Below are 26,547 nucleotides of genomic sequence, written 5' to 3' on the forward strand. Positions count from 1 at the left end.
GTGCGTGTTTTTGTGTTCTAGGTTTGGTTTGTGGTGGAGGACTTGACTGTTAGGTTTTAACATTAAGCTTAGACACAGCAACTTAAGTACTTAACCACAAAAAATGACGCACAATGGGAAAAAAAATATAAGTCAAGCAAGTCATGGCAAGATGACCCGTGCGGTTCACATAGAGATAGGATAAAACGAGTCGATTTGTGTGGAAAAAGAAGAAAATGGCGCGTGCTTTGACGCTTTGTAGCATTGACCCTCCTTCCTAGGGTCTTTTCCTGCAAATTCCAAATTGGAGCACATGATTTTGGTGCATGAGTATCTAAAAACATCAGTAGTATTCTATATTCTTAAGTCTTAACCCCGTCGAAATCAACGTATCAACACTCAAGATCTTACCACTGTACAACCTGGCTCCATCACGTGTGATTTGTTGGGCTCAGAAGCAATAGCAGCTGTTATTGGATGGCTCCGCAGTACAAACGCCCATGCTTTTATCCATCGCCGCTCGTCCGAGCACGTCTCATTAACTAACTCACTCACTCAAGTGAGGTCAAATTACAGAAGCTCAAGTCAAATGCTTATCTAATCTGCCGATACTGTCGCCGGATGATGCCATTACACCCCTTCACTCTCACGCAGAGGCTGTCCAAAACCATCAAATCGTCGTGACGACGCGAGACCTCTCGCTAGCCTGACAGACTGGTCCAACCCAACCATCTTCTCCTCCGACTCGAGCCGGAAATCCAAGAACCGAGTCCACCGCGCTCCTCCCCTTCCACGGTCGCTGACAAGTGGGGCCCAGGTGGACCGGCCCGCACGCGTCCCTGCCGCCCTCACGTGCGGGCCTCGGTCGCACGTGTCGCGCGCGGAACTTGTCGCGCCCACACACCACCGTCGCTCCGTGCTAACGAAGATGCGGCACGCGCGGACCGTCGGATTCGCATCGTGCGGGTGAGGGGTGCGTGCCGCGTGCCCCGTCGCCCCGGACGCGTCCAGGTGGCGGGCGTGCGGACAGCCGTTGGATTGGATCCAGCGGCGGTGGTTGGATAGCGCGGGAAGGGAGGAAAAAGGGTTAGGAAAAGGTCATTAATTAATTCGATTAATTATTTTTCGCGGTGATTAATACCTCGCCCCACTCCTCCTCTTCGCTTATTTCATTCGCTCGTCGCGTCGCCTTTGCCTTGCCTCGCTCGGTTCCAAACGCAAAGCACCCAATTCCATTTCCGTTCCCCTCTCGGCGAACAGCCTCGCCTCCTCCTCCTCCTCGCCGCCGACGCCGACGCCGACGCCTCCCCGGCATTTGGTTCGCGCGGGTGGTGCCGTGAGATACGTGGTGGACGGGGTAGGGATGGAGTCGGACGCCTCCACCTCGCCGCGCCGGCGGAGCACCAGCTGCTACAGCGACAGCGGCGATTCGTCATGCTCCGAGCCGTTCAGCGAGTGCGGCAGCGACGACCTCTCGTTCACGCCGGCTGCCGCCGCGGGAATCCACCGGCTGCTGCTGTCGTGCGCGGCGGAGGCGTCGGACGGGACGATCTCGTCGCTCGTCGCGGAGCTGGAGTCGCCGTCGTCGTCGCTGGACTCGCTACGGCGCGCCGCGATGGAGCTCCGGCTGCTGGCGAAGCACAACCCGGACAACCGGATTCGCATCGCGGCGGCCGGGGCGGTGCGTCCGCTCGTCGCGCTGCTGTCGCACGCCGACCCGCTCCTGCAGGAGCACGGCGTCACGGCGCTGCTCAACCTGTCGATCTGCGACGAGAACAAGGCGATCATCGTGGAGGCCGGCGCGATACGGCCGCTCGTCCACGCGCTCAAGTCGGCCGCGTCGCCGGCCGCGCGGGAGAACGCGGCGTGCGCGCTGCTCCGCCTGTCCCAGCTCGACGGCTCCGCCGCGGCCTCCATCGGCCGCGCGGGCGCCATCCCGCTGCTGGTCTCCCTCCTCGAGACCGGCGGCGCGCGCGGCAAGAAGGACGCCGCTACGGCCCTCTACGCGCTCTGCAGCGGCGCGCGCGAGAACCGCCTCCGCGCCGTGGAGGCCGGTGCCGTGCGCCCACTGCTCGACCTCATGGCCGACCCGGAGACCGGCATGGTGGACAAGGCCGCCTACGTCTTGCACTCCCTCGTCGGCATCGCCGAGGGCCGCTCCGCCGCCGTCGAGGAAGGCGGCATCCCCGTCCTCGTCGAGATGGTGGAGGTCGGCTCCCCGCGGCAGAAGGAGATCGCCACCCTCTCCCTCCTACAGATCTGCGAGGACAGCGCTGCCTACCGCACCATGGTCGCCCGCGAGGGCGCCATCCCTCCCCTCGTCGCCCTCTCCCAATCCTCCTCCGCCCGCCCCAAGCTCAAAACCAAGGTAATCATCAATCACATTTCCTCATCAAAACACAATCGTTTTACACGTTCTTGCAAATTACAAATTGGGAAATCGTGTGTTGATCGGTTTTATGATTACACAGGCGGAGGCGCTGATCGAGATGCTACGGCAGCCACGGAGCGCGAGCCTGCGCGCGAGGCCAACGGCGGTCGTTGCGGCGGAGTGACCCTGACCTCGTTCAATTCAAGTCCCCAACTTGGCGGTGCCCCAGGTGTTGTGCTTTGCTTCCCCTATTCCGGCGGCGACCGGGGCCGGCGCCGGCCGCCGGCGCGCGCGTGTAAATATACCAATCAGCGTGTTTGCGTCCGCGAGCGAGTGTACATTTTCCTCAAGCGAGATGACGACGAAGGCGATGGTGGAGCGAAGAAAAGTCTCTTGTAATTTCATTCTTCCCCACCACTTGTTTTTTTTTTCACTTCACTTTTATCCCCTACCTTGCTTGGTTGTTTCCTCCTCGTCAAACGAGGAGAAGGTTGTGCAAAAAAAAAAAAAAAGCTACAAAAATTTCATGTGTGAGCGTGTGGTATCAAACAGTGAGAATTTGTGCTATGTGTGTGTTTTAGTTGGGGAAAAGGAAATTTTTTGGTGTCACATCGAACGTTTGACCGGACGTCGGAAGGGGTTTTCGGACACGAATGAAAAAACTAATTTCAGAATTCGCCTGGAAACTGGAAACCGCGAGACGAATCTTTTTAGACTAATTAAGCCGTCATTAGCACATGTGAGTTACTGTAGCACTTAGAGCAAGTTTAATAGCATAGCCCACTACAAACTCCAATTCACTTATAGCCGATCTAATAGCCAATTTATATAATAGTTGCTTACTATACTAATATATAGTCCCATCTATCATACACACATTGTGTCTTGGAGTCCGTGCTGCAGCTGGCTACAAATCTATAGCCTGCTATTTCTCTCTAATTTTTTATCTCATTAAAATATGTTTATAGCTGGCTAATAGTCTGCTATTGTACCTGCTCTTATGGCTAATCACGGACTAATTAGGCTTAAAAGATTCGTCTCGCGATTTCCCCCGTAACTGTGCAATTAGTTTTTCTTTTTATCTATATTTAATGTTTTATACATGTGTCCAAAGATTCAATATGATGTCTTTGGGAAAAAATTTTGGGGAACTAAACGGCCCTATGTCACTGTGTGTGCGCTACGTCAGGAATCTCATGCAGGTCTATGTGAAATACAACAGAAAAACCTCCTGTCTCTGAAAGCACCAGCCAGTCGGAATTTCAGCTGGAATGAATGACCATGCTGCTCCATTCAGTTCCTACCGTGTCTGCACCGTTTTTACGAGTGGTTACAGTGAAACCACCGTGAGATCAAGGTTAGGTCCGTTGTAGGAACGGCGAGTTCGTTGGCCGTGAGTGCGTGTGCGTGCATGACTTGGTAAACCAGCAAACCTTTTACTACCTGTTCAAACCAACAGGGAAAGCACAAAATATTTTTCCAGTGACCATCCTTGTCATCTACTGCTACTCACTTCTTCTGCGTCTTTCTTCTTCTGCTGCTTGTGGATTGTGGTCTAGAAGACGCAGGAGGACGGATTGGTGGAGAGTGGCGTGGGGGCCCGGGAGCGGTAAAGGCGAGAGATCGATCTTGCCCGTGCCCGGTAGGTCGATCATTCGTTCGCCTGCAGCTGAAAACGACCCTGTTCTCTGGCTGAATCTAGCCTCTGCTGGTAGTTTTCAGTTTCTGGAGCTCTCGTTTCCCGAGCCATGGAAGAAAAGCATATACCGTTGCCTACGCCAACGTGGCTACTGTTGCTAGGACGGTATTTCTACGTGTCTTTTTTACGGGTGTGTTTAATTCACGTTAAAATTGAAAGTTTATTTGGAATTGGAACGGTGTAACGGAAAAGTTAGAAGTTTGTGTATGTAGAAAAATTTTGATGTGATGAAAAAGTTGGAAATTTGAAGAAAATTTCCAAACTAAACAATGGCTACGTCTCCTGATATGGGTAGGGATAGTAGGAGTTGTATGACGAGATTGAGCACATCGTTTCGTTCACTTGTCGTTTGTCGCTTGTCGTTGCATGTCTATGCTACGGATGATGTATTGTACGAGTACTGGAAGTACATGCTTGTGTGGACACGACTGCCTTTTTTGGATGACGTGGAGACACACACCCGGCGAGCGGCAAAGGTGCTTCCAATACTAGCATGAGATTTTTCTCTTTTCTATCTGAAAAACATGCGGTTTCCTGCTCCAACCACACGACCTTGTTTGTGCACAACGCAACGCGTGGACAAGTTCTCGGTGGAGTGTTCGTAACCCTGATGTGACAGTGACTGTCCTTGGCATTTTTTGTTACTTTGTCAAGTGCAGTGCAGCTAAGAGAAAAAGAAGAGTGTCAACTGTTACTACCTACCATACGGTGTATTGCTCGTGCATCGACCAAATTAATCGTCAATGCCCTTCCAAAAAAACAAATATTTGACTCGGACGGCGGGGCGATTGACTTTTGCCCTGTTCAAAGCAGCGCAGCAGAATCCTTCAAAACAGAAGGGGAAAAGAAGCAGAGCTGGTTGTCAACTTCAACCATGAACAATACCACGGCACCCCATTCGTAGCAACCGATGACCTAAAAAGTCACCCACGGAAAAAAGCACACAAAACCCACATCTACACGCACGCAAACATTCCTGCAGGAGAAAAAAAACAAAAACAAAACGTATTCACCACTATACGCACATCTCGGATGCCAAATGCTTGGCATAATTGCGTTAATTAATCTAGCCCCCTGCCAATCATCGCCACCCCGGTAGCAACGGTGCGTTGTGGTTGCCCCCGCCTCCGCTGCGCTGCGCTGCGCACCCACACATGCGCTGCCGGCTCGGCCGGCTGCCGCGCGAACTGACACGTGAGCTCTCCCCCTCGCCCCAATCGGATCGTGAACTCGTGAGACGACCACCCCCGCGCGCGCCACGCGTCGTGCGCGGCCGGCGCGGGGGTGGGCCATCGGACGGATGGCGGGGGGACACATGTGGTCGTGTGGTGGCGCCGCGGGTGGATGCCGCCCCCGCCTCCCTCCTCCGCGCGCGCAGCCGCGCCCCCACTTCGTGCGTGCGCGCGGCTGCGTTTGCGTTGCCTTTCCGCCGCTGGGAGCGGAGCCACAGCCGAACGAACGGAACGAACGAACGTGTTGCGGTTGATGGGGTGCAAAGCGGGGGTGGCATGGAGACGGGCGGCTAGCATGATGATTGCTGATGGGGGTGGGGCCGTGGTGGTGCGAGATGCCGCTGCCTCCGCTGCTGCCACACACGACCACACATGCAAAATAAAACGGGGATCATGTGACGGCACATGAGCGTACTGTGCGGCGGTTTGATTGATCTCTCTGGCTAAAAAGAAAACGTTTCCTTGCCTGACGTCTTTCTTTGATGATTGAGTGTAGAGGTAGCAGCACAAGTAATCCCTCCGTAAAAAAAAAACAAACCCTGATTTCGTGTCCAAAGTTTGACCGTCTGTATATTTAAAAAATTATAAAAAAATTAAAAATATAAGTCACGCATAAAGTATTAATCATGTTTTATCATTTAACATCAATGAAAATACTAATTATAAAAAAAATTCATATAAGACGGCCAGTCAAACGTTGGCACGAGAATCCATGGTCTGTCTTTTTTTTTTGACGGAGCGAGTATATATGATTAGCATATGCCTGTTGTTTCTGCCTGGTTGTTGTAGTTTTGCAGGGATCGGTACGTACGGTACCGCATTCCGCATGTGTGCGTATCGTCGGAGTAAATTTTATTCCCAACATGTCATTTTTGTTATCGGTGGAGTATATTGTACCATGTGGAGTGGTGTGGTGGAAATTAAACCAAAGGTGGTTGACTGCGATCGATCGATCGAGATTTTGTACTAGTGGTACTGTTCGTACAGAGTTGACAATCTACTACTACTACTACCTTTGTTTTTATCTGCATTGACTTGCCATCGATTTTCTTCCATGCGCTGCGCGTGTTTCTTTTCCTCCGATCTTATACGTACGTATTAGCGTATATCTTCACGAAGATCTGCGCGTGACAGAGGTGTGGCACCATGGCATGGGCGGGACGCCGGAACAGGGTAGGGTTTGGTGTGGGGTGACCGTGACAGGAGCGTGTGTGTGCATGGTGCGTCGAGCTGTACGTACGTCCGACCTTTGTAGTAGTGGTTGAGACCAGCCGCGAATCCCCGACGCGTGGCAGCCGAGCGCGGCCCACGCTGGACCGCGACCCTCACACGATGCATGCACCGGCGGATGGATCGGGCAGGCACCACCCCCCCGTGCGGACGATGCGGCCGGTGGCGAAAGCGAGACATGGCCGCCGCAAGCAGCCCAGCCAGCGCGCCACCACCAACCACTGGATACACAAAAACACTTCGCGCGCGCGCGCCCGGCACGCCGGCGTGGGAGACGTTCGCCGTAAGGCGTAACCCAGGCGGTGTCCTCCGATCCGGACCTTCGATTCGACGAGCATTTGCCGGATTTCTCCCGTGATATTTGCGGTGTATACATGCATGTGGCGTGTGCTCGGTTCGATCGGGAGCTAGTTGGCGACTTGCCTAACCCCGATCGCATTCAAATAAATTGCCGTCGCTATCACCAAATGATGCGTGCCCATCCCCAATAATCCCGAGCTAATCAAGCCGCGGTCACCTTTCCGGAATCGAGGTCCAGGCAGTAGCAGTTAAGCGTTGCCTTTTTGAAAAACTCGATGAAGTTACGGCCATGTACGCAACGATAAGCATCAGTTTTCGTACTCCATTCGTTAGTTCGGCGTACGACCACTGATAATTTTGGAGTCACATCAGATCATCATTTTGCCCGTGCAAAAGCGAGTAAATCCAATCCAAAATACTCAAGTATCCAAGGGATGGAGTACTATTTATTTTTCCTACTCTTCACATCTCGGTACAGTAATAAAATGAGAGTGGGTCAAGTTGATTAGTAGTACTCCTATTTTCCTACTATGAAGTACTATGGTTTAAAATTCTGACTGTTTGAAGCGATACTTGTCTCTGGAGTTTTGGACTGGGCACAATTTGACGTTCGAGCATTTCTTTGCTCTGATTTGATTTTTTTCCCCTTATGTATGCTTGAGTTGATTGACCAAATGAATTACGATGTATAGGCTCCCAACAATACCAAAAAGACAGATTCCTTTTCGCGTATTTCGTTGAACGTTGATTCCATACTCTACTATGCAACTTGCATTTATATACGGACCCATTCGTGCATCGTTCCTATTTTATTTTTTGAATATCAAACGCACCGGATTTGATATGTTCTTTTCTTCTTCTTTTGAGTACTTGTTAGACAAAACCGAAAGCACATAATAACTCCATATCCGATAATGTAGACCGAGCACAGCCTCTGAATTATTGGAGGGAAAAAGAAAAAGCAGAACCTTTTGAGTTCAGTTTGGTCATGGGCTAACCTCGCATGAAATTCAGATACATCTGCTGGCATTTTGCCTGGCGGATGTATCTGAATTTTGCCTGGCAGGAACAGGAAGAACCAATTGCATTCGGACATCCCGTCCGGCAATCTGAATCTAAAATTTGTTCCTCAGTTCAATTATCTATCTTCCCCAGGTGCTACTGCTACATCTGCTGGCATGAAAGAAAAAGCTGTACTACTGTTTGTGATTTGTATGAGGAATTGAGGTGGTGTTTGGATCCAGGGACTTAACTTTAGTCTCTATATTTAAACACTAATTTTGAGTATTAAATATAGATTACTTACAAAACTAATTACATAAATAAAAGCTAATTTGCGAGACAATTTTTTTAGCCTAATTAATCTATAATTAGAGAATGTTTACTGTAGCATCACATAGGCTAATCATGGATTAATTAGGCTCAATAGATTCGTCTCGCGAATTAGTCCAAGATTATAGATGTGTTTTATTAATAGTCTACGTTTAATATTTATAATTAGTGTCCAAACATCCGATGTGATAGGGACTAAAAGTTTTAGTCCCATCTAAACAGGTTCTAAGGATACTTCCAGGGAGCTGCAGAGCAAATAAGAAAAAGAATCAAACCCAAGAAGATTCCCACTATTTGATATTGATATTCCAATTTTCCTGTTTCCCTAGCTAAGATTTCTGAGCTGTCATTGATGTGCATGTCCCTTGGTAGACCAACAAATGGAGCTGTCATGTCAGCTTAAGAAACTAGCTGGAGAAAATAATATTTGGACAGAATCATAAGTTGTTCATGTCATTTGGCCTTGGCCGCGACACGCACGGTTAAAATATAGAGGATTGGGTTGCCTTTGTAGCTTTCTCAGAAGCTGTTGCATGAGAATGCTGGGGTTCTTTTTTCGCCATTGTAAGCTGAAACCAACAATTTGGTTGCATCAGATAAGTCTTTGCAGTAGTTGGGATAACAAGATATCTCCCAAGATAGTGATCTCTCTTTAAAATACCATGTACTGCTACCATCTCTGTGACGAACTCGTGTTGTAAATCTGCCCGTACAATTCCGTTTCCATTTAGTACCAGGATCTCTTCAATTATTTTGTAGGATTTGGTTTGTCGGTGTGAGAGACTTGAGCTGAGACAAGTAGAGATTTTAGTAATGTGCTAGTCATGTGTCATGAATGGTCATCCTGACATCTTTGCAATGATGCATCAAATATTCAAACCCGAAGCTCTGCTCAGAGCTAAGAATGTTATTTTCAGTACACCGAATTCCTGAAACATTATTATTGTAGTATACAAGTATCTGACGCAAGGTGCCTTGGATTATCAAAGATGAAGTGATCTAAGAAACTTAATATATAGACCACCAGAAACAAAGTGATCTAAGAAAGCCGCGAGGAAAGGCAGGATTGTCTTTTGTGAGAACAAGCCTCTCTCTTATTTTCTTTTCTTTTGTTTTTTCTTGAGAGGATGAACAAAGCATTTCAGCTGAGCAATATGTGAACCAAAACAATGCTGCAATGCTACTCAATGATCAATATTCCAAAGCCATTAGCTTCTTTCAGGACAAAAAAAAAAGAAAAAAAAAGTGGGCACCAGATAGCACCTGCACTGCACTATTCCTAAACAAATCCGCCACAGAATACTTGGGGAGAAGTTGACCAACGCATAGCAACACAACAAAATTAAGCACTACTATTTCGTATCATCATCATCATCATTTTTGCGTTAATTAATCTCCAAGACGCGGTTGAGAGGAGTAGTGGTCATGATCAGAACAGCTAGAGCGTGTGACCGAAATGAGGGATACGGATTTGTGTTATCTTTTGGAGAAAGAAAAGAAGAAAACAAAAGAAAAGGCGCGCAGATGCAGCCACTCGTGTGACGCACTTTAGTTGTTCGGGAAGCAACATCCCTGCTTCTCCCCTCGAGCAGTTGTTGAGCAGTAGCTGCTGCTTGTGTCACGAACAAGACACTCCAAACTAATCCGAGGGAGATAGATGGAGATGGAGATGGAGATTTGATATTAGCTAGGAATTTTTGTAGTGGTGGGAGGAGGAAGGTGACAGTGGAAAGCTGCCCGGCAACTGAGGCGACCGGTCTCTCGCTCTGCAGCATGCGATGCATGCACAGTGCGTTTAACAACAATAATGGAAATGGTTTATATCTCCGGCCTCTGCCATTAAGCACACACCGTAGCACGGTGCGTTTAACTGCAATCATAGAGAGTGGCCATGGCTGTATGATCTATGATCTATCAGACTTTTGATCGATCATTGTAGTTTCTACTGATGAAGAGAGCTAGTGCATGGGAAATGTGATGCACTGATGCTGATGCTTTCTGATCAGTTCTTGGACTTGTGGTGATGGTGGTGGTAGTCTCCATCCATGATTTGGACAAGTTAAATTGTGTGTGTGTGTGTGCTGTAAAGTAAGTAAAGCATGGGTGCTTCCTGTTCTTCACCTCGAGGAAATGTGGAGAAAGCAGGCTAGCTGCTCTGTTCAGGCTGTGTTTGTCTTCGCTGCCATCGTAGTCGTGTCGTTTGGCTCTCTCTTTCTGAGAAATTTTCAGGTCGCGCATCACTTCAGCTGCTCCTGCCGACTTCCATTTCCATTTCAGTTTTATGGTTCCTGTACGGGTACACATTTAATTGTCCTAGGAGTTGTATGATTTGATGGTGCAGACAAATCCTCTCGTCGGCTGGAATGGATGCTTCTGAAAATGGCCATCTCGATTCTTGGATAAGCAAGCAACTTGTGCTGTAGAGCACTGGTGTATTGGATTCTATCGTTCAGCCTGTTGCCCAGCCGCCATCGAGAAGGACCAGGGGTCACATCCAGCCATTATCGCCAGCAGATTATTGTGTGGCTGTATCAGACAGCAACTTGGATCTAACCAAAATACTTCCAAACCTTTTGACGAGCGCCTGCAAGACTATTTTTCAAGCCTCGGCTGCAACGAGAGAATTTCACACTGAACAGTTCGATTATAGAGGGAGAACGGCAGAATTGCCGCGCGTTTCGAACTTAGCCCGGTTACTTTTGGATAACAACCAGTACGGCTAACGATCTCAGAAACTTCAGTACCTTTGGTGCTCACTGAAGTTGCTGGAAGTCTGAAACACATTTAAGAAAGGTTGATGCTGTCTTGTGCTGAAACATACAGTACATGTCTCAAAATGATCGGAGAGTATAGTTGGGCCTCATCTGATTTGTGCAAGCACTTGAATTATCAGCCAATGCTCTTCTTATGCAAGGTAGAGAAGGAAATCAAGCCTTGTGTTCGGGAGCTCATAATCATTGGCCCATCCCAGGCCTTTCCACGGGTGGGCCAATTATTATGGGCCTCCAAGTGAGGCCTTAGAGATTAAAAAAGGAATAAGTTCACCAGGCATCCCTCAACTTTACGTCAAGGTTGTTTCACATCCATTATCTCGAATACCAGAATTTTTCACCACTAAACTATACAAAACTGTGCAATTTTGGTCCTATAGCAGTAGGAATCTTTGATTTCGCTGATGTGGCATCCTAGTCAACAAAAAAAAAAGGGCCACATGTAAGTGAGAAGGAAAAAAAATATGGGTTGGCATCTCATATTTCTTCTCTTTTCTCTTCTCTTCTCTTCTTTTCTTCAGCAGTTCAACAAGTTTGGGGAGGCCACCGACGACAGAGGGCGGAGCGGCGGCGAGCGAGCGCAGCAACAAGTGATAGAGGAGGTAGACATCGGGTGGGTCGGTGGTGGGCGATGAGCGTTGGAGGGGGCATGAACGGTGGAGGTGGTCGGAGGAGGAACAGAGCGGAGCCGAGCCCGCCACCGCTTTGCCTGCCTGCTTTGCCCGCCACCGCTCCACACCCCTCCTCCTCCGGCTAGGGATGCAAGCGGGGTGGGCAAACGGGTTTTTTACCCCGCTTATCTCACTTCTAGTTTAGTTTTTCTTCTAAATTTTGTACTACCATATGGGAAATGACCTAACAAGCGGGTTTTTATATAGGTAGCGGGACTATCCACTTGCATCCCTACCTCCGGGCACCTTTTGCCGTTGCAACATTGAGGTTGTGGCAGTGGGGCTTGGGCGCATTCGAGTCGGCGGACCTCGGGCGCCGGGCACGGGAGAAGCTTGTCCTTGGGGATGCAGAGCAGGTGCTCAAGGTTGAGCGCCTCCTCCAGCAAGCAGTTCGCCTCGGCCTCGATGAACCACACCCCTTCCCCGTGTGCAGTATATCTAGGGCTCCCCGAGGACCGGCTCCGTGATGTGTCGGCGACGGGGTAGTAGTGGACGAGCACCTTGGCGAAACCCTCCCACATGGCAAAGATCGATACGGCCTTGTCCTCGACGATTTCAGCGAATGCGAATGGAAAGACCTGGATGAAGTCGACAAAGACACGGACGGCGGCGGTCTTGTCAATGGAGGATAGTGGAAGGGAGCCGCCCGGGGTAGGCCCTGGCTCTATCGATTAGGAGGAGGAAGGAAACAGGGGTAGTTGTCAGTTGAGCTCGCGTGCGTGTAATGCCACCACCAACGTCGTGTAGTTGACGGGGAGGGTTGGTAACGCCTCAACTACACACTGACATGTGGGGCCCGATGTATGCTAGGATCCTTCAAAACTTCAAGTTTATATGAAACTCAAGAAAGGCGTTTATGTAAAATTTAAGGTGTTTATGCAAAGGCAGGGTCCGTCCCAAGTTTAAGTCAAAATTTAAGTGAGCGAGGTCGGCTGGTATCTCTAACAGTCTCTCTATGTCTATTTGGCTAGTTAGCCAACAAAATTAAGTAGTTAAATTTACCTTTCACTTCAAAAGCCTCTCCTAATTACACTTTTAATACGATGGTGGGTCCTATATGTTAGCCTCTCTTGTTCCCCTACCCTTCTTCTTCACCCTTCTCTCTCCTCTTCTTTTCCTCTTTGTCCCCACTTTCTTTTTCCAATCTCCCTCGATGTTGCTGTCCCTCGTCTTTTTCCTTGTGCCGTTGCTGCCCAATACTTCTTCCACCCAAATAGAGCTCCCCAGTGTTCGGACCGACTTCTCCACTGGCTGAATTCGACCTTGAGTGGTGGTCTTGGCTGCCTGTGATGAGCGGTGCTCGTGAGGGGAGTAGCAACGGCTGCACTCAAGAGCTCTTCTTCGGCAGAGGCAATGACGCTCGCGGCCTACGGCGGCAGCTTTGTCTCACCCATCGAATCCTTGACAGTTGCGGTGGCGCTTGTGAACGGAGCAGCGACAACAACAACATTTGTGGGAAGGTTTGCCAGCGCGCGGCGGGGGGGGGGGGGGGAGGGTGGAGAGAGAGAGTGGTTGGGCCATGGTTGACAAGTGATTTTGGTTGGCTAAATTTGGTTACCAAGTGGAAGGTTGGAGAGGCTATTAGAGCATAATTTTTCGCTATAATTGTCAAAATTTGTGGAAGGTTGGAGAGGCTATTAAAACATAATTTGTCGCTACAATTGTCAAAATTTGACTTGAGAGATTACTGGAGCATGATTTTTCGATATAATTGTCAAAATTTGACATAGGAGACTACTGGAGATGCTATGACAGAATCCGTAGGGTGTGTTCGCATACACTGGTTCCCAACCCGGAATAGTAACACGGAAAATGGAGCAGTCTAGTAGCACGTGATTAATTAAGTATTTGCTATTTTTTTCAAAAATGGATTAATGTGATTTTTAAGTAACTTTTGTATATAATCTTTTTACAAAAAATACACCGTTTAATAGTTTAAAAAGCGTGCACGCAGAAAACGAGGCTGATGGGTTGGGAAAAGGGGTGCCGAACACACGCGTAGAAATGCTAGAGACGTCACGGTTGGGCGTTTCCTTCCACGCGTTCACAGTGTTCACTGGTTCAGTTTAGAGTTTGAACCAAAATTTTGTGCGATGCGAGGCCCCACGTCGTTGCAGAATCCAGTATGGAATGCTATATGTCCATTGCGATTTGTGTACGATCCACGCACTCGCATTGGCATACCATACCATACCAAAGGCAAGGTCGCCCGTAGCCACGTATTACTCCCTCTGTCCACGTCACTAGCGGCTCGGCCCCGCGAAACGTCGCGCACCTTCCCACCGTTCCACTCCACCACGCGCCCGTGCGCCACACAGCCGCGTACGAGCCGTTGTGTGAGCGGACCGCCCTCGCGCGCAGGCGCGCGTCGCGACCAGAGCAGGACGGCGCAGCGGCCGTGAAATGAAAAAATAAACAAAACAAAACACCGGGAGCCCAGCTACCCGCACCACCGGCACACGCGTAACGCATGTTTGGACTTGGTGCTCGTCGTCGCAGTCGGTGTGCGCCACCACGCGCGGAGGTGGGGGCGTGGGGCTCGCGCACGGCGCACCTGCCGCGCGCGTCGCGGTACGGCGCTCGGGCAGAGTGGCCCCGTGTGCCTGTGGCTCTGCTGGAGCCTACACGGGCGGTTCAGCCAGCACGCACCGAACTGCCAAAACGTCCCCACAAAACTGATGGAACTGAAGCTTGTAGAGAATATCCGGTGAACGATTCGGGCGCAGAGGTATCTCACCCATCGAAATTCCTCGTCAGATGCCGATCCTTTTGCTATTTCGTAGCCAACTTTGCTAATTTGATCGATTATTAATTAGTAATTGATTAATTCTCTTTGCTTAGCTGCTAAAGATATATGAAGTGGCTCGCTTGAAGGGAAGGGCGTACTAAACACACGTTATCTCGTCTTCTTTTCTTGCACATATGGACACGCCAATGAGTATTGAATAGTGCACTTGCTTTTGTGTGAAATGGTCCAATAAACCTAAGTTGCTCGTGGCACCAATCGCCTCTCTCCTTTTCCAATTCAAAGAGATAGGCTCGCACTGTTGCAATTGGAATGACGTTGGTCCAAGTTGCTCTACAAAACATCGGCGACATTCTACAGTAACCTGAATGTGACTTTGGCACCCATTCTATCAAACACAAAATACGCTCTAATGATTTAACACAATTGGATTACTAGTTTTTTTTTTAAAAAAAACTACATACTAGTTTATGTGCTTACCGTTGACGATAACAACACAACACCATATAAAAGGCCACTGATTTAAGGCCACACATTCTTGTTGAACGAAAAACACGTTCCTGTTTCTCCAAAGAGAACCAAATGTGGCTAATGAAAATGCAGACAAGTCACAATAAAAAACAGAGGCTACTATAGAACCAAAATAAACGCTGTTCCGCTATTATCCTTGTAAGCACAACAGCGAAAAATGCCTAAAATAAACCAGAGAACCAAAAGCAAAACGGGCAAGGAAACAAAAAGAACAGCTTAGGTTTATTTTAGCAAATTAGTAAACCTAAGCTAGGGCAAGGAAATAGCGCGAAAAAGAACTAAAAAAATGCCAAAAAGAAGAGCACGAAAATGACAAAAAGAAATTAGTAAAAACAAAAAAAAGGGGAACAGAATTGGAGAGGAAACAGCTTCCGTGCCCTAGCTTCCCACCCTTCCAGCGAGAGAACAGCGCCGCATCCATCCTCCACCGCCTCTCGTTTATATTTCTGCGAGGAAACGAAGCGAAGCGAAGCGAAGGCAAAAACATCCGCCGCCGCCGCCGCCGCCGCCGCCGCCAGTTCGTCGTCGTCTCGTCCCCTTTCCTTCCTCCATCCCTCGCTCGCGAGCATCGCACGCGCTCTCCCCATCCTCACATGGCAGCTCTGCGACTCCACGCACAACCCGAACCCCTCAAGAACAACCCCTGCTTCTGCTTCTGCTGCTTCTCCTACCCCGATCCCGACTCCCTCTCCCGTCTCGGCCTCGCCGCCGCGCCCATCCGCGCCCACCGCACTAGCTCCTGATTCGAGCCCGAGTCGAGCCGAGCTGACCCTCCCCCCGCGTCGCGTCTCCTCCTCCGTCTTCTTGCGGCCGCCTCGCCTGTTCTTGCTGTGGTTGGTTCTTGGGATCAGGTTCTCTGATTCTTGCTGCGCGGCCTCTTTCGCCATGGGGAAGAGTGAGTTCCTCTCTTCGAGTTGGTTGTTTGGTGGTGTTGGTGTTTTTTTTTTTTCTGGTTGTGTGATGATTTTTTGGTGATTTCTTCAGGTAAGAAGAGCAAGGTCCGTGGCGTTGGCGGCGGGGACGACCTGATCGACAGCAGCGACGCCGACAGCGTGGGCTCGTCGTCGACGGCGCTGTCGGATCTATCCATGTCGTACGCTACCGAGCACGTCGGCTCGCAGGAGTTCGTCCTCGACAAGTACATCGATGCTCTCTATGAGAAGAGGTGAAGTTTCTGTCTCGCCATCTCTAGTTTCTACTACCCCTGTTGCCATTTCGGTATTGTGTGCGCGGTACCTTGATTTAATTCGCGTAGAAATTGTGTGATCGGCTTCTTTCCGTAGGCTTTGCTTCGATGAATTTGTTTCTTATGCAACTATGCTGTCAGTATGGATTGTTATTGGCGTGGTATGATATTACCTTGTTTGAAATACATGAGGGCTTGACACCTGCTCTTAATTGGCTGAGATATTTGATTCCATAGATAGCTTTGGATAATATTTATAATCCGTCAAATTATACGTTACTATGAACTTTTGGATTTTAGTTTGCAAGTTGTTCTTATAGCTATAAATTAATGGGATGGTTGGAGTTTTTTTGCTGGATTACTGAATAGTAGACTTCTTAATGTTGTTCTGTTTCATGTGTACTAAAAGCATTGTGAGTTCAAGTTCCCTGTATACTATACTTGTACAGTTACTATGGCCCATTATGATAAACTAAGCTAGACAAATTTATTGTGATGTGTTGCATCAATTTTTCAGAGCAACGTTTCGTGACATTTTTAAAACCAACTGTGATTTCATTGGAAACTTTTGTAACTGCAAGTTACCGATAGTTGTGCCTGACTTGCTGGTTTACTTACAACCACATTATGTCTGATGATGCGAAGTCCTGATTGTTTACTGATGAGGGCTAAGGAGCTCTATCGTTTGCATTCTTCTCACCCTTGCATCCTTCTGATCAGTGATATTGAACAGTCTTATCTATATTCAATTAATGGTCTTCACAATAATTTTACGATCTATCATTGCATGTCTTATTCTACAAAAGAGGATATTTGGGGGTAGAAGTACAACATTTATGGAACTTGTCTTTTGATTATCTCTTGCCACTTTGTATGTGACAAGGCCACCCTGTATCATGTATTGTATTTAGGGTGATACTTTTATTTTTTCGTTAATTGTTGAGAACCTTTGATGTTACATGATGGTGCCACCCTATATTATGGCACAAGGTCCACAATGCTTCTGCTTACGTCATAGTTGCTTTTTTTCCCTGAAAAAACTTGCTTAGCTCCATTGTTGTTGTGAATGTTGAATCCTGTTTATCAAATATGGATCTGACAAATAAGTAGCACCATCATGTTGGATGTTGAAATTATCAAGCTTGCTCTTTTTTATTGTACTTAATATTTTACCATTTGTGTTGGTGCAGGGGGTCTACCAGGGAAGCCGCACTCTCTCAACTGGTTGATGCTTTTGAAAGCTTCATTCTTCATGGTCTTGTGGAGAACAAGTAAGCTAATACTTCCACCAGTCAATCTTACAGTTGCATCTAGAGATAATAGTTACTTAGTTGTCAGCAATATGGATATTATATAGTACTAGTGATTATTGTAAACATGAAAGACTTATATGACAATCAAGTCCAACCTAGTCAGATGTCAGACTAACACACTTCTCAGTGAAGATGGACTATATATTAATTCATTCTGTTCCATTGTGAGGACGTGTTACTGACTTTATTTTTTCCCTCTTTCGAAGATATGCCACCCTGCTGAGTCTGTTCAACAGTTCGATAAAGAAGGGATCTACAAAAGAGGCTTGTTTAGCATCCCGTGCCATTGGTATGTGCCCTGTAACACTAAATACTCATTTCCGTTCATTGCAGCTATTGTTTACTCACCCTATCTATTGGGTGTTTTTTGGACTTGTAGGTCTTTTAGCCCTTACAGTTGGTGCTGGGAGCAGCTCACATGAAATAATGGAGGAGTCACATGCACAACTTTCTAGGGTCCTTCAAACTTGGCCAGATGCTTCCAAGATGATTTCGGTATGTCAAGTATTTTTTTTTTCTTTAGCTTTCAAACTTTCTTTGCACTTCCATTCAAGTGAATCTATATTGAAATGTTGTAGGCACTTGATTGCTTGGCTGTGGTGACATTTGTTGGTGCTGCTGATTTAGCTGAAACTGAGTTATCTTTGAAAGCTATGTGGGATGTGATTCATCCAAAATCAGGTTCAAATGTATGTATAGGTCTCGTTGACTTTTAAAAATAATATAAAGTATTTGGACAAAGGCATATTTTTTTTAGGACAAACTACAATCAAATGTACTTTGGAATTTTTGTAGGTGGGAATTATCCGTAAACCAAGGCCCCCTGTGTTAGCAGCTGCTATATCTGCCTGGGCATTTCTTCTTACAACTATTGGTTCATGGAGGATAAATGCTGATAGTTGGAAAGAGTAAGTGATACATCCCACCCAACTCTGTGTGCTTGTGATGTAGTAAGCTATTCATGTTCGTGAAATTATTTACTTTCTTTTTTCTTCATTTGCTAGGCCTATTGCATTTCTCTCTACTCTTCTTGGTGCGGAGGATCGTGCTGTTCGAATGGCTGCGGGTGAAGCATTAGCTTTGTGCTTTGAGCTAAATTTGCTTGACGTTTCCTTTGGAGAAGATGATGATGTTGAGAATGGAGGAACTGTTGGTTCTAAGAGTAAACTTTTCCTGGATATGCAAGCTTTGAAAGCCAAAATATCAAGTCTTGCCTCCAATCTCTCAATGGAGGCAGGGGGTAAAGGTGCAGATAAGAAAAATCTTACTGACCAAAGAGATCTGTTTCAACGGATCTTGGATTTTGTTAAGGTCTGCCTCATTTTTTCATGTTTATGTTTGAATGTTTGGTTCCGTTTATTTGCTGCCAATAATGTTGATCTTTCTTTCCTTTTCAGTATGGTGAGTGCCCTGAAGAATCTGTTAAGATTTCAGGAAAGCGTGACGTTTTAAGGGTGTCATCATGGTCTGAATTGATTCAGGTGCTTACCTAACCACTTTCTCTACTGAATTCCTGAATTTCTGCATTTTTTTTTGTCCCTGCCTAATTTTTTATAATGCTATAGTTGAACTTCTTGAGGCGGTTTCTTGGGAGAGGCTTCCTCAAGCATGTGCAGGTACTGTTTTCCAGAGTGAAGCCATTTTTGTATTGTACTAATTTATCTGGTATATTAATGTGACAAAAGTTGGTTCTGTTTTTGATGCAGGAGAATGGACTTCTTCAAGATGTGTTTGACATTAAGACTGACAAAGCTGAAACTCTGTCATCCACTGATAAGGTGAGAAACTGAGATTTTAGCTCCCACCACCAATTGAAAGCCCATAATTGCAAAGTGCTTTTGAACTGGTAACTTGTTACATGATAACCAAAAGTCAATGGTTGGATATATATTTAAAAAAGAACTTGGGAAGTATGGTACATAAAATGCAGTAAACCATGATTGATGGTAATCCGCTTTAGGTTTAGGGTTTTGACTTGAAGCTACCAATTCAGAGTAAACAAAACTGCAAAAGTGGGCACTCTATCCTTAGCAGCATTTGCTTCCCTGAGGACAAGGGGAGAAATGTTTTTAGCATTTTCATGCACACGAGCCTTGACTACTCATCAAACTGCTGAATCAGTTAGTCTTCATCTTCTTAGGCCCCTGCATGGATAGTTATTCCTTTTCTTGAAAATCAAGGGGAGCTGTGTGATTTTTATCAGGTCATTAAATTGTTCAAACATGCACGAGCTTGCTTACACGATCTTCCATGAGCAGCCCCTGCTCGTCTTTTTTCAAAGTTTATCCTGCTTGTTTTCACGTTTCACTGGATTTGCTAATTCCTTTTGCGTATTTCTCATATACTTTTGGATTGCTGATCACAAACAATCGCAAAACACTTGCAGAAAATCTTCAGGTCTGGTGAAGAGAAAGGAAGAGCTCTAAAGTTGAACAAGGACCGCCGTTTAGCCCAGGTGAGCTGACCTGTTGCTTTCTGTTAACACTAGTTCTGTTCTGTGTGGTGTGTGACCCACTTTGTTACCTTGTTTTTCTTCAGTTTTGCTTAAGACATGATCAAAACAGGGTTTGTTTAGAAAGTAGCTTATTTAACTGACATGAAAATGGATGCTAAAAGCAGTGTCTTTTTGGGTCCTTGGAGGAAATGAGAGGGAGAACTATATCCTAGTGTTAATCATAAAAGGTACGAAGAGGTATCAAGAAATGTTTTTAAAAAAAGAATATATAAAGAGATACCTGTACCTCAAGTACCATAAACAAAATCCTCAAGCGCAAAATTAAAATGCTTATGTTTCTTACTTTACCAGTGCACCACAAGAACAGTGGTGGTGTTACGTGTGTCTGACTATAATAGTATATTTGATCTTCTGGACTTCATTTCAGGAGAGGAAGAATGCCGTTATGTTGGACTTGGACGAGTAGCCTAGTGAAACTGCAGCCGTTCGTCCTCTTCTCCGTTTAGCTGGACTTATCTGTAACGAGTGTTTGGAAGTCGCGATTTGTTATCACGACGCTATGCAAAGCAATACTGCAGAAATACTACTACTATACTAGATCCAAACCAGTTCGTGTTTATCAACTCAGCAGTGCCTTTACATGTAAAGGTCTAAACCAGTTTCTGTTGTCCGGTCGCTCAGAGTGCCTTTACATGTGGAAACAAACGTGCTGAAATGAAATCTGATTCCTATTGGGGTCTATTTATGCATGTCGTTGCTCGTGTTTCCTGTGATTCTTAAGTACTCTCTTGCTCGTGTTTCCTGTGATTCTTAAGTACTATCTCTCCGTCTCAGAATATAAGAAATCTAGTCCTGTTGAGATACGTAGCTGAACTGCTCGTGAACGTTGGCCACCGGGCAACAGCTGAACTGTCTCAACTCTCAACTGCCTACCGTCATATGGTCGGACCGGCGCGCAGCATGAGGACGTTGGCCTCGTGCGCTGTGTACCTTCACAGGCTGGTCGGCGCAGGCCCGTGGATGTGGAACCTGATATGTTTTGTGGCATGGCTGTGTGTAATTCAATCTTTTTTTTCATACGGAGGAAGTAACTTCTAATATCACCAAGTCCTTTAATAGTTAAACCCGGTATAAAGTGTATCCTAACTTTTAGGACCGGAGCAAACCGAGTCCTTTGACAATATTGAGGGGTCCTTCGATAATTTTTTTTTAGAACTCTTCGATAATATTGAGATGTGGTTCTATCGGTGTTCTCATTTTTAGTTTTACTTCTAGTACTACGTAGGTGTTACATGAAACAAATACCGTACTATGTTATTAAGCCATGTAGACATCACAATAGTTGAACCCATCTTTAATAATATCGAGGAACTTCGGTGTTAAAATTTTTGAACTTTTACGGTAACAATGAATGTCATCTCTCCACTCAGATACTTTATAAAATAAATGAAACATAAATTTCTGAGCCTTACAGATTATGCAAAGACAATTCATGTACATAATGTGGATCGATCTATATTGTTATAATTTAGATCCATGTTTCAGCATTGTTATAATTTAGATCTACATTTACAAAAATTCATGTTTTACATACAACAATATCGATCAATCTATCTTAGTATTATAATTTAGATCCATGTGACAATATAGTGGTGTAAATGTTTCCTTATGTCTCTGCTAATGGGAAGAAAAGACAAAGTTGCGGAGTGCAAATGTTTCTCTTTTTCTCTAACTAGCAAGAAGTTGGAAGTAAAACATAATATTTGATAGTTACCATAGTCTTTAATGTATTGGCTTTAATGGATGGTGCAGCAAAATTGCTTGGGAATTCACTCAAACAAGCCATCTGTTTCTTGTTCCCTAAAAACAGGATCTAAAGGCTCATTACCGATTATCTGGCCTGCAGAGTGCACAGATCCTAAAGTGGTTCATTCTTGCAAAATGAGGGGAAAAGGGTTATTTTAACAAAAGAAAAACTGTGCGGATGTTCAGCTATACCAGCGTTGTGAAAACGACCGAAAATCTCATGTGACGTCCAACCCCCCAAAAGTTCCCATTGCTGATTGAGCTTCTCCTTCACCATTTAGTCACTCAATATAACATCAGTACAGAACCTGAAACTGTCATGATGGGAAAAATTTTAACCGAAGAGAAGACGGTTACTTGGTTTGCACATTCACACTAGCTTCAGAAACTTGAGCTGGTGCAAACTGATTATGGAATATCAAATATGCATGATTATGACATGATAATGCTACTGGATGCCAAAGAAATCATCGATTGATCATTGATGCTTACCTAAAAGGGATTTGTGGAAGATAATCATTGACAGCCCTGTAACCTTGATACCCATTGTACCATTAAACACATCAATATGTCAGCTATTTATGAATATGATCTTAATGGATCAAATATAAGATCACAACTGACATGTCCCTCATGAAATGCCAAGTTTCTCCACGACTTTGCCAGCAATCTGAATTAGTCCATTCTCGGATTCTCCTGGATTCATATTCAATCCCTCTGTTTGAGTCAGGGACCTCACGAACAACTGTCAGAAGTCATGCTGCTGTGACCGCAGAAAAAAATATTCACCAATAATTACCACATGAACATTCTCCATCCTTGAAATGATGAAACCGCCTGACATCTCTAACAACAATTTCCCGTCCAACCGCCTTTGACATGAACATCATTGCAGTATGACAGTCACCACATATTCTCAAGTTTTTTAAAACAGTAACTGTAGCTCCAGGAGGCAACTTTAGAAGTCCAAATCCAACTGCCAGCTTCTCACTATGTGCAAATAATATGTATTCCTTTTCATGAGGCTCCATATCATGCAACACAAACTTTGTATCAGGAACATATCCCAGCTTTCTCATCCTAGCACCAATCACTTCAAGGAATTGGTAGACTTCCTGTGCTTCTGGATGTTTTGTATCACCAACAAGAAACACATGGATTTTACTTCCTACTTCTATCCAACTGCACCCAGGCTCCTTCTTGACCCCACGATCACGCATTAGCTTTCTAACTCTTGCAGCATCGACCCAACGTCCAGCAGCTGAATATGTGTTAGACAGTAGGATGTATGTTCCATCATGCTGTGGTATCATCCGAAACAGCTGGTCAGCTGCATAAGCACCAAATTCCATATCTCCATTAGTCCGACAGCCAGAGAGAATCGCCTCCCAAATGGACGGGGTAGGCTCAAAAGGCATTGTCTTGATCAAATCTCTAGCTTCTCCAATTCTTCCAGAGCGACCAAGTAAATCTATCAGCCGTGCATAATGATCTTCTCCAGGACTAATGCCAAAGTCCCTCTTCATGGACTCAAAATAATGGAAGCCTTCATCTACCAAACCAGCATGGTTACATGCTGTCAAAATTGTGAGGAAAGAAATTCGGTCAGGATCTATGCCTTCAGCAACCATCTGGTCAAATAGCTCAAGTGCCTCTCTACCGTGTCCATGTTGCCCAAGAGCTGAAATCATGGCATTCCACGAGACAGAGTCTAAATTGGGCATCACAAGGAACACAAGACGAGCATCGTTCACAGCGCCACATTTGGCATACATTGTTAGAAGTGCATTTCCGGCAGAATTGCTTGCCTCAAATCCACACTGTACAAGATGTGCGTGGAGCTGCCTTCCATGCTTCAGCGCTCCAAGTTCACCACAGGCAGCTATTGCACCCGCATAGGTGTAGTCGCATGGTTTGACATCCTCAGCTCTCATCTGGTTAAACAGTTTCAGAGCATCTTCTGAAAGCCCTCCGTGGACATATCCTGAGACCATCACCATCCATGACAAATCGTTTTTATATGGCATCACCTTAAATACCTCAACTGCTTTGTCCAAACAGCCGCTGTCAATGTATCCCGACAAAATGGTGTTCCAAGAAACAACATCCTTCAGATTCATAGTGTCAAATATCCTCTTCGCAATCACAATCTTTCCACCCTTCGAGTACAAAGTCACTAACGCATTGTTAACAGGCAATGCTGCCTCAGGAACGAAATTCGGCTGTAACCGAATAATCTGACCATGGACTGACTTCCCATGCACAAAGAATCCAGCATTTGCACACGCACTCAGGACGCTAGTAAAAGTGAACTCATCAAGCGGAACCTTTTCCGACACCATCCTCCTGAATAGCTCAAAGGCGTCTGCACACATTCCCGATTGGACATACCCTGAGATCATCGCATTCCACACGACATCAAACTTACCATCAACCTCCTCAAAAACTGATCTAGCAGCATTGACATCGCCTCTCCTGACATAGCCGACGACCATAGTGGTCCATGTGAGGTCATCCTTATCCGGCATTTCGTCGAGCACCTTCCGTGCGTCCCAGGAGGCCTCAGGCGTGTCGCACTTCATGTACAGAGCAATGAGCGCATTGGACACAGACAAGACAGCCGCCGCGCCGGACTTGAGCACGGAGCAGTGCAGCTGCGTGCAGTGTGGCGCGGCGAGGTTGTGCATCTGGCCGACGGCGCTGATGAGCGCGGTGAAGGAGTAATCGTCGGGGCGGAGTGAGCCGGAGCCCAGCAGGGCGTGGAACACGGAGACCGCGGGCGCGGCGAGGGACGCCCTCGCGAACGCGGACATCATGGCGTTGTGGAGCACGGTGTCGCGGCGGGCGGGCGGGACGGCGTCGAAGAAGGCGGCGGCGTCCCGGAGGCGGCCGGCGGCGGCGTGCGCGGCGACGAGGGAGGTGGCGGCGACGGGGCCCGGGTCGGGGTCCGAGCGGAAGAGAGCCGCGGGGGTGGCGAGGTCGGGGGAGAGGGTGTAGAGGTGGATGAGGCGGAGGGTGAGGTGGGGGTGGGACGGGGCGTGGAGGAGGTCGGCGGTGAGAAGGCGGGCGTGGAGGCAGCGGAGGGCGCGGAGGAAGGAGGAGGAGGGGCAGGTCGGGGCCGGCGAGTGGCGCTCGGCGAGGCGGCGGAGGAGGAGGGAGCATTGGTGGGCGAGGGAGGCGACGGCGGTCGGCGGCGGCCGCCATGGCCGCATCGCGCGTTGGCGTGGTGGTCGGGGCAATTCGGAGCGCGCGCCGCGCGGCCCAGTGTTCAATTGGGCGTGGGCCTTTGGTTGGGTTCAGGCGTTTGGCGGGTTAGCGGATTTCTGAACATTACTTTCAGGTGTTCAAATGTTTCTGAGCATAGCAATGTTCTATGGAGTATTGAAGAGCAAGAGGAGGCACCTCTAGCAGGGTTTACATTACCGGTTGACCACTAAATTTCGAGCCACATCGATATCACGGTTTTCGATAAATTTTGATCGGTTTTTGATAAATTTCGACTGAATTTCGACCAAATCTAATGTTTAACCTTCGAAATTCTAATCGAAACTTAATTCCAAACCGTGTCAAAACGTCGAAATTTTGCGGAATTTGACCGGTTTTCATCGGAATTGTGAACCCTGACCTCTAGAGCATTTTTTTTTGGATTACACGGTAGTACACAAGCACATATGTTATTACACACAACACTATACTTACACGCTCATAAATATGTCTTTAGCTTAAAAGATACTACCTACTTTCTAGAATGTAGCAATCTAGAATGGGATGACATGTTCTAGGATGGGTCTTATTCAATTATAGGTTAATACGTTCTGAAATGGAGGGAGTAGAAACCAGCGACACGTTTCCGACCTGATATTTAATTATGTGTTTTACTGTACCGGCTCTTACGTATCTATGACAGAGAATCTCACAATTCTTCTCCATGCCACTTTCTCTCCTGTAACTGGAGGTACACTGAAGATTTCTAATCTACTACTACCTACTAACATAATATGTTTAGCCTAAACACGATCACCCTAGAATCAGATTGGCAGCGCACCGTTGCATCCACTGCATCTACTGATCTACTACGTACTAACATAATATAGTACACTGCCGGTTTGATTACAAAGGAGTCACTGACGATCAGGTGTGACGTGGCAGCATCCCTCATCCAATCCCTTCACTTGCATTGATCAAGGACTGCACTACGAACACCCTCCAACATTTAGCTTAGGATAGAGATGGTTAACGTTTTTTGGACAAGAAGAATGTGAAGTGATCGCTAAAAAAACATGAATACTAGGGAAGAACCTAATATCAAATAATTAGAATGGGTGAGGCTTCAAATCCAGGTCGTAATCCACCATCTTGTGAAACTAGTCGGATGATCCCTGTGCGTTTCTCTGAAGTGATTGTTACCATGACACGGTGTTGGCATCTTTTGTTAATATCACGTTGTGGATGTCGAGGATAATAAAAAGAAACATCGGCGTGACCGATCAATGCACAAAAATTGGGAAAACATAGCGTTGATTCGCGGTGATCGTGTAAGCAACGAGTGGAAACGGCCCTAATGTGGTTGACTCCCAGTTTTCCATGCTGAGAGTCAATTTTCCCAATAATCACCGTTTTCTAACCACCTCTGAACTTCCTTCCAACCTCGAAAACCTGATGCAACAAAGCTTGCTAAAAGGTGGGGTTCTTTGTTGAAATTCGTTATTATAGGACCATGTTTGGTTTATGATTAACTAATGTCACAGACTCACATACAGCCTTAATTAGTTATGTTTTGGCACAAAGTGACCAATGGAATGGTTTCCACAAGTTCGGAACCACATGGCTAAGGAAGTCAAAATAGGGTCAATGAACCAAATAACTAACCACCTAAAAGTGTCAAGCCACATCATAAAGAAACATGTGCAATTGTCAACTTTGGC

General features: G+C 46.6%; 3 protein-coding genes across 4 annotated transcripts; 2 read left to right on the forward strand and 1 right to left on the reverse strand.

The window, feature by feature from the left end:
• Positions 1–1,177: 1,177 nt before the first annotated feature.
• LOC4343758 (U-box domain-containing protein 4) lies at positions 1,178–2,959 on the forward strand. Its single transcript, XM_015789742.3, has 2 exons — positions 1,178–2,347; positions 2,451–2,959. The coding sequence occupies exons 1-2, from the start codon at positions 1,343–1,345 to the stop codon at positions 2,532–2,534; spliced, it is 1,089 nt and encodes a 362-aa protein (XP_015645228.1). The 5' UTR covers positions 1,178–1,342; the 3' UTR covers positions 2,535–2,959.
• A 12,339-nt stretch (positions 2,960–15,298) lies between these two features.
• LOC4343759 (uncharacterized) lies at positions 15,299–20,565 on the forward strand. The gene is made up of 13 exons (XM_015791873.2): positions 15,299–15,757; positions 15,847–16,027; positions 17,239–17,319; positions 17,568–17,650; positions 17,741–17,856; positions 17,940–18,050; positions 18,157–18,269; positions 18,366–18,672; positions 18,759–18,842; positions 18,927–18,977; positions 19,068–19,139; positions 19,748–19,816; positions 20,244–20,565. The coding sequence occupies exons 1-13, from the start codon at positions 15,748–15,750 to the stop codon at positions 20,280–20,282; spliced, it is 1,317 nt and encodes a 438-aa protein (XP_015647359.1). The 5' UTR covers positions 15,299–15,747; the 3' UTR covers positions 20,283–20,565.
• Positions 20,566–21,466: 901 nt separating this feature from the next.
• On the reverse strand, positions 21,467–24,859 carry LOC107277417 (pentatricopeptide repeat-containing protein At1g25360). Of its 2 annotated transcripts, XM_015791871.3 has the most exons (3): positions 22,115–24,859; positions 21,815–21,936; positions 21,467–21,716 (listed from the first exon to the last, which is right to left on the reverse strand). In XM_015791871.3, exon 1 carries the CDS (start codon positions 24,832–24,834, stop codon positions 22,408–22,410), a length of 2,427 nt encoding a protein of 808 aa, XP_015647357.1. In that variant the 5' UTR covers positions 24,835–24,859; the 3' UTR covers positions 21,467–21,716; positions 21,815–21,936; positions 22,115–22,407. The 2 variants fall into 2 exon arrangements, with proteins under 2 accessions (XP_015647357.1, XP_015647356.1); XM_015791870.3 differs by having other exon boundaries at positions 21,467–21,936.
• Positions 24,860–26,547: the final 1,688 nt, after the last annotated feature.

The sequence above is a fragment of the Oryza sativa genome, chromosome 7, assembly GCF_034140825.1.
Source record: "Oryza sativa Japonica Group chromosome 7, ASM3414082v1".
Taxonomy (NCBI): Eukaryota; Viridiplantae; Streptophyta; class Magnoliopsida; order Poales; family Poaceae; genus Oryza; species Oryza sativa.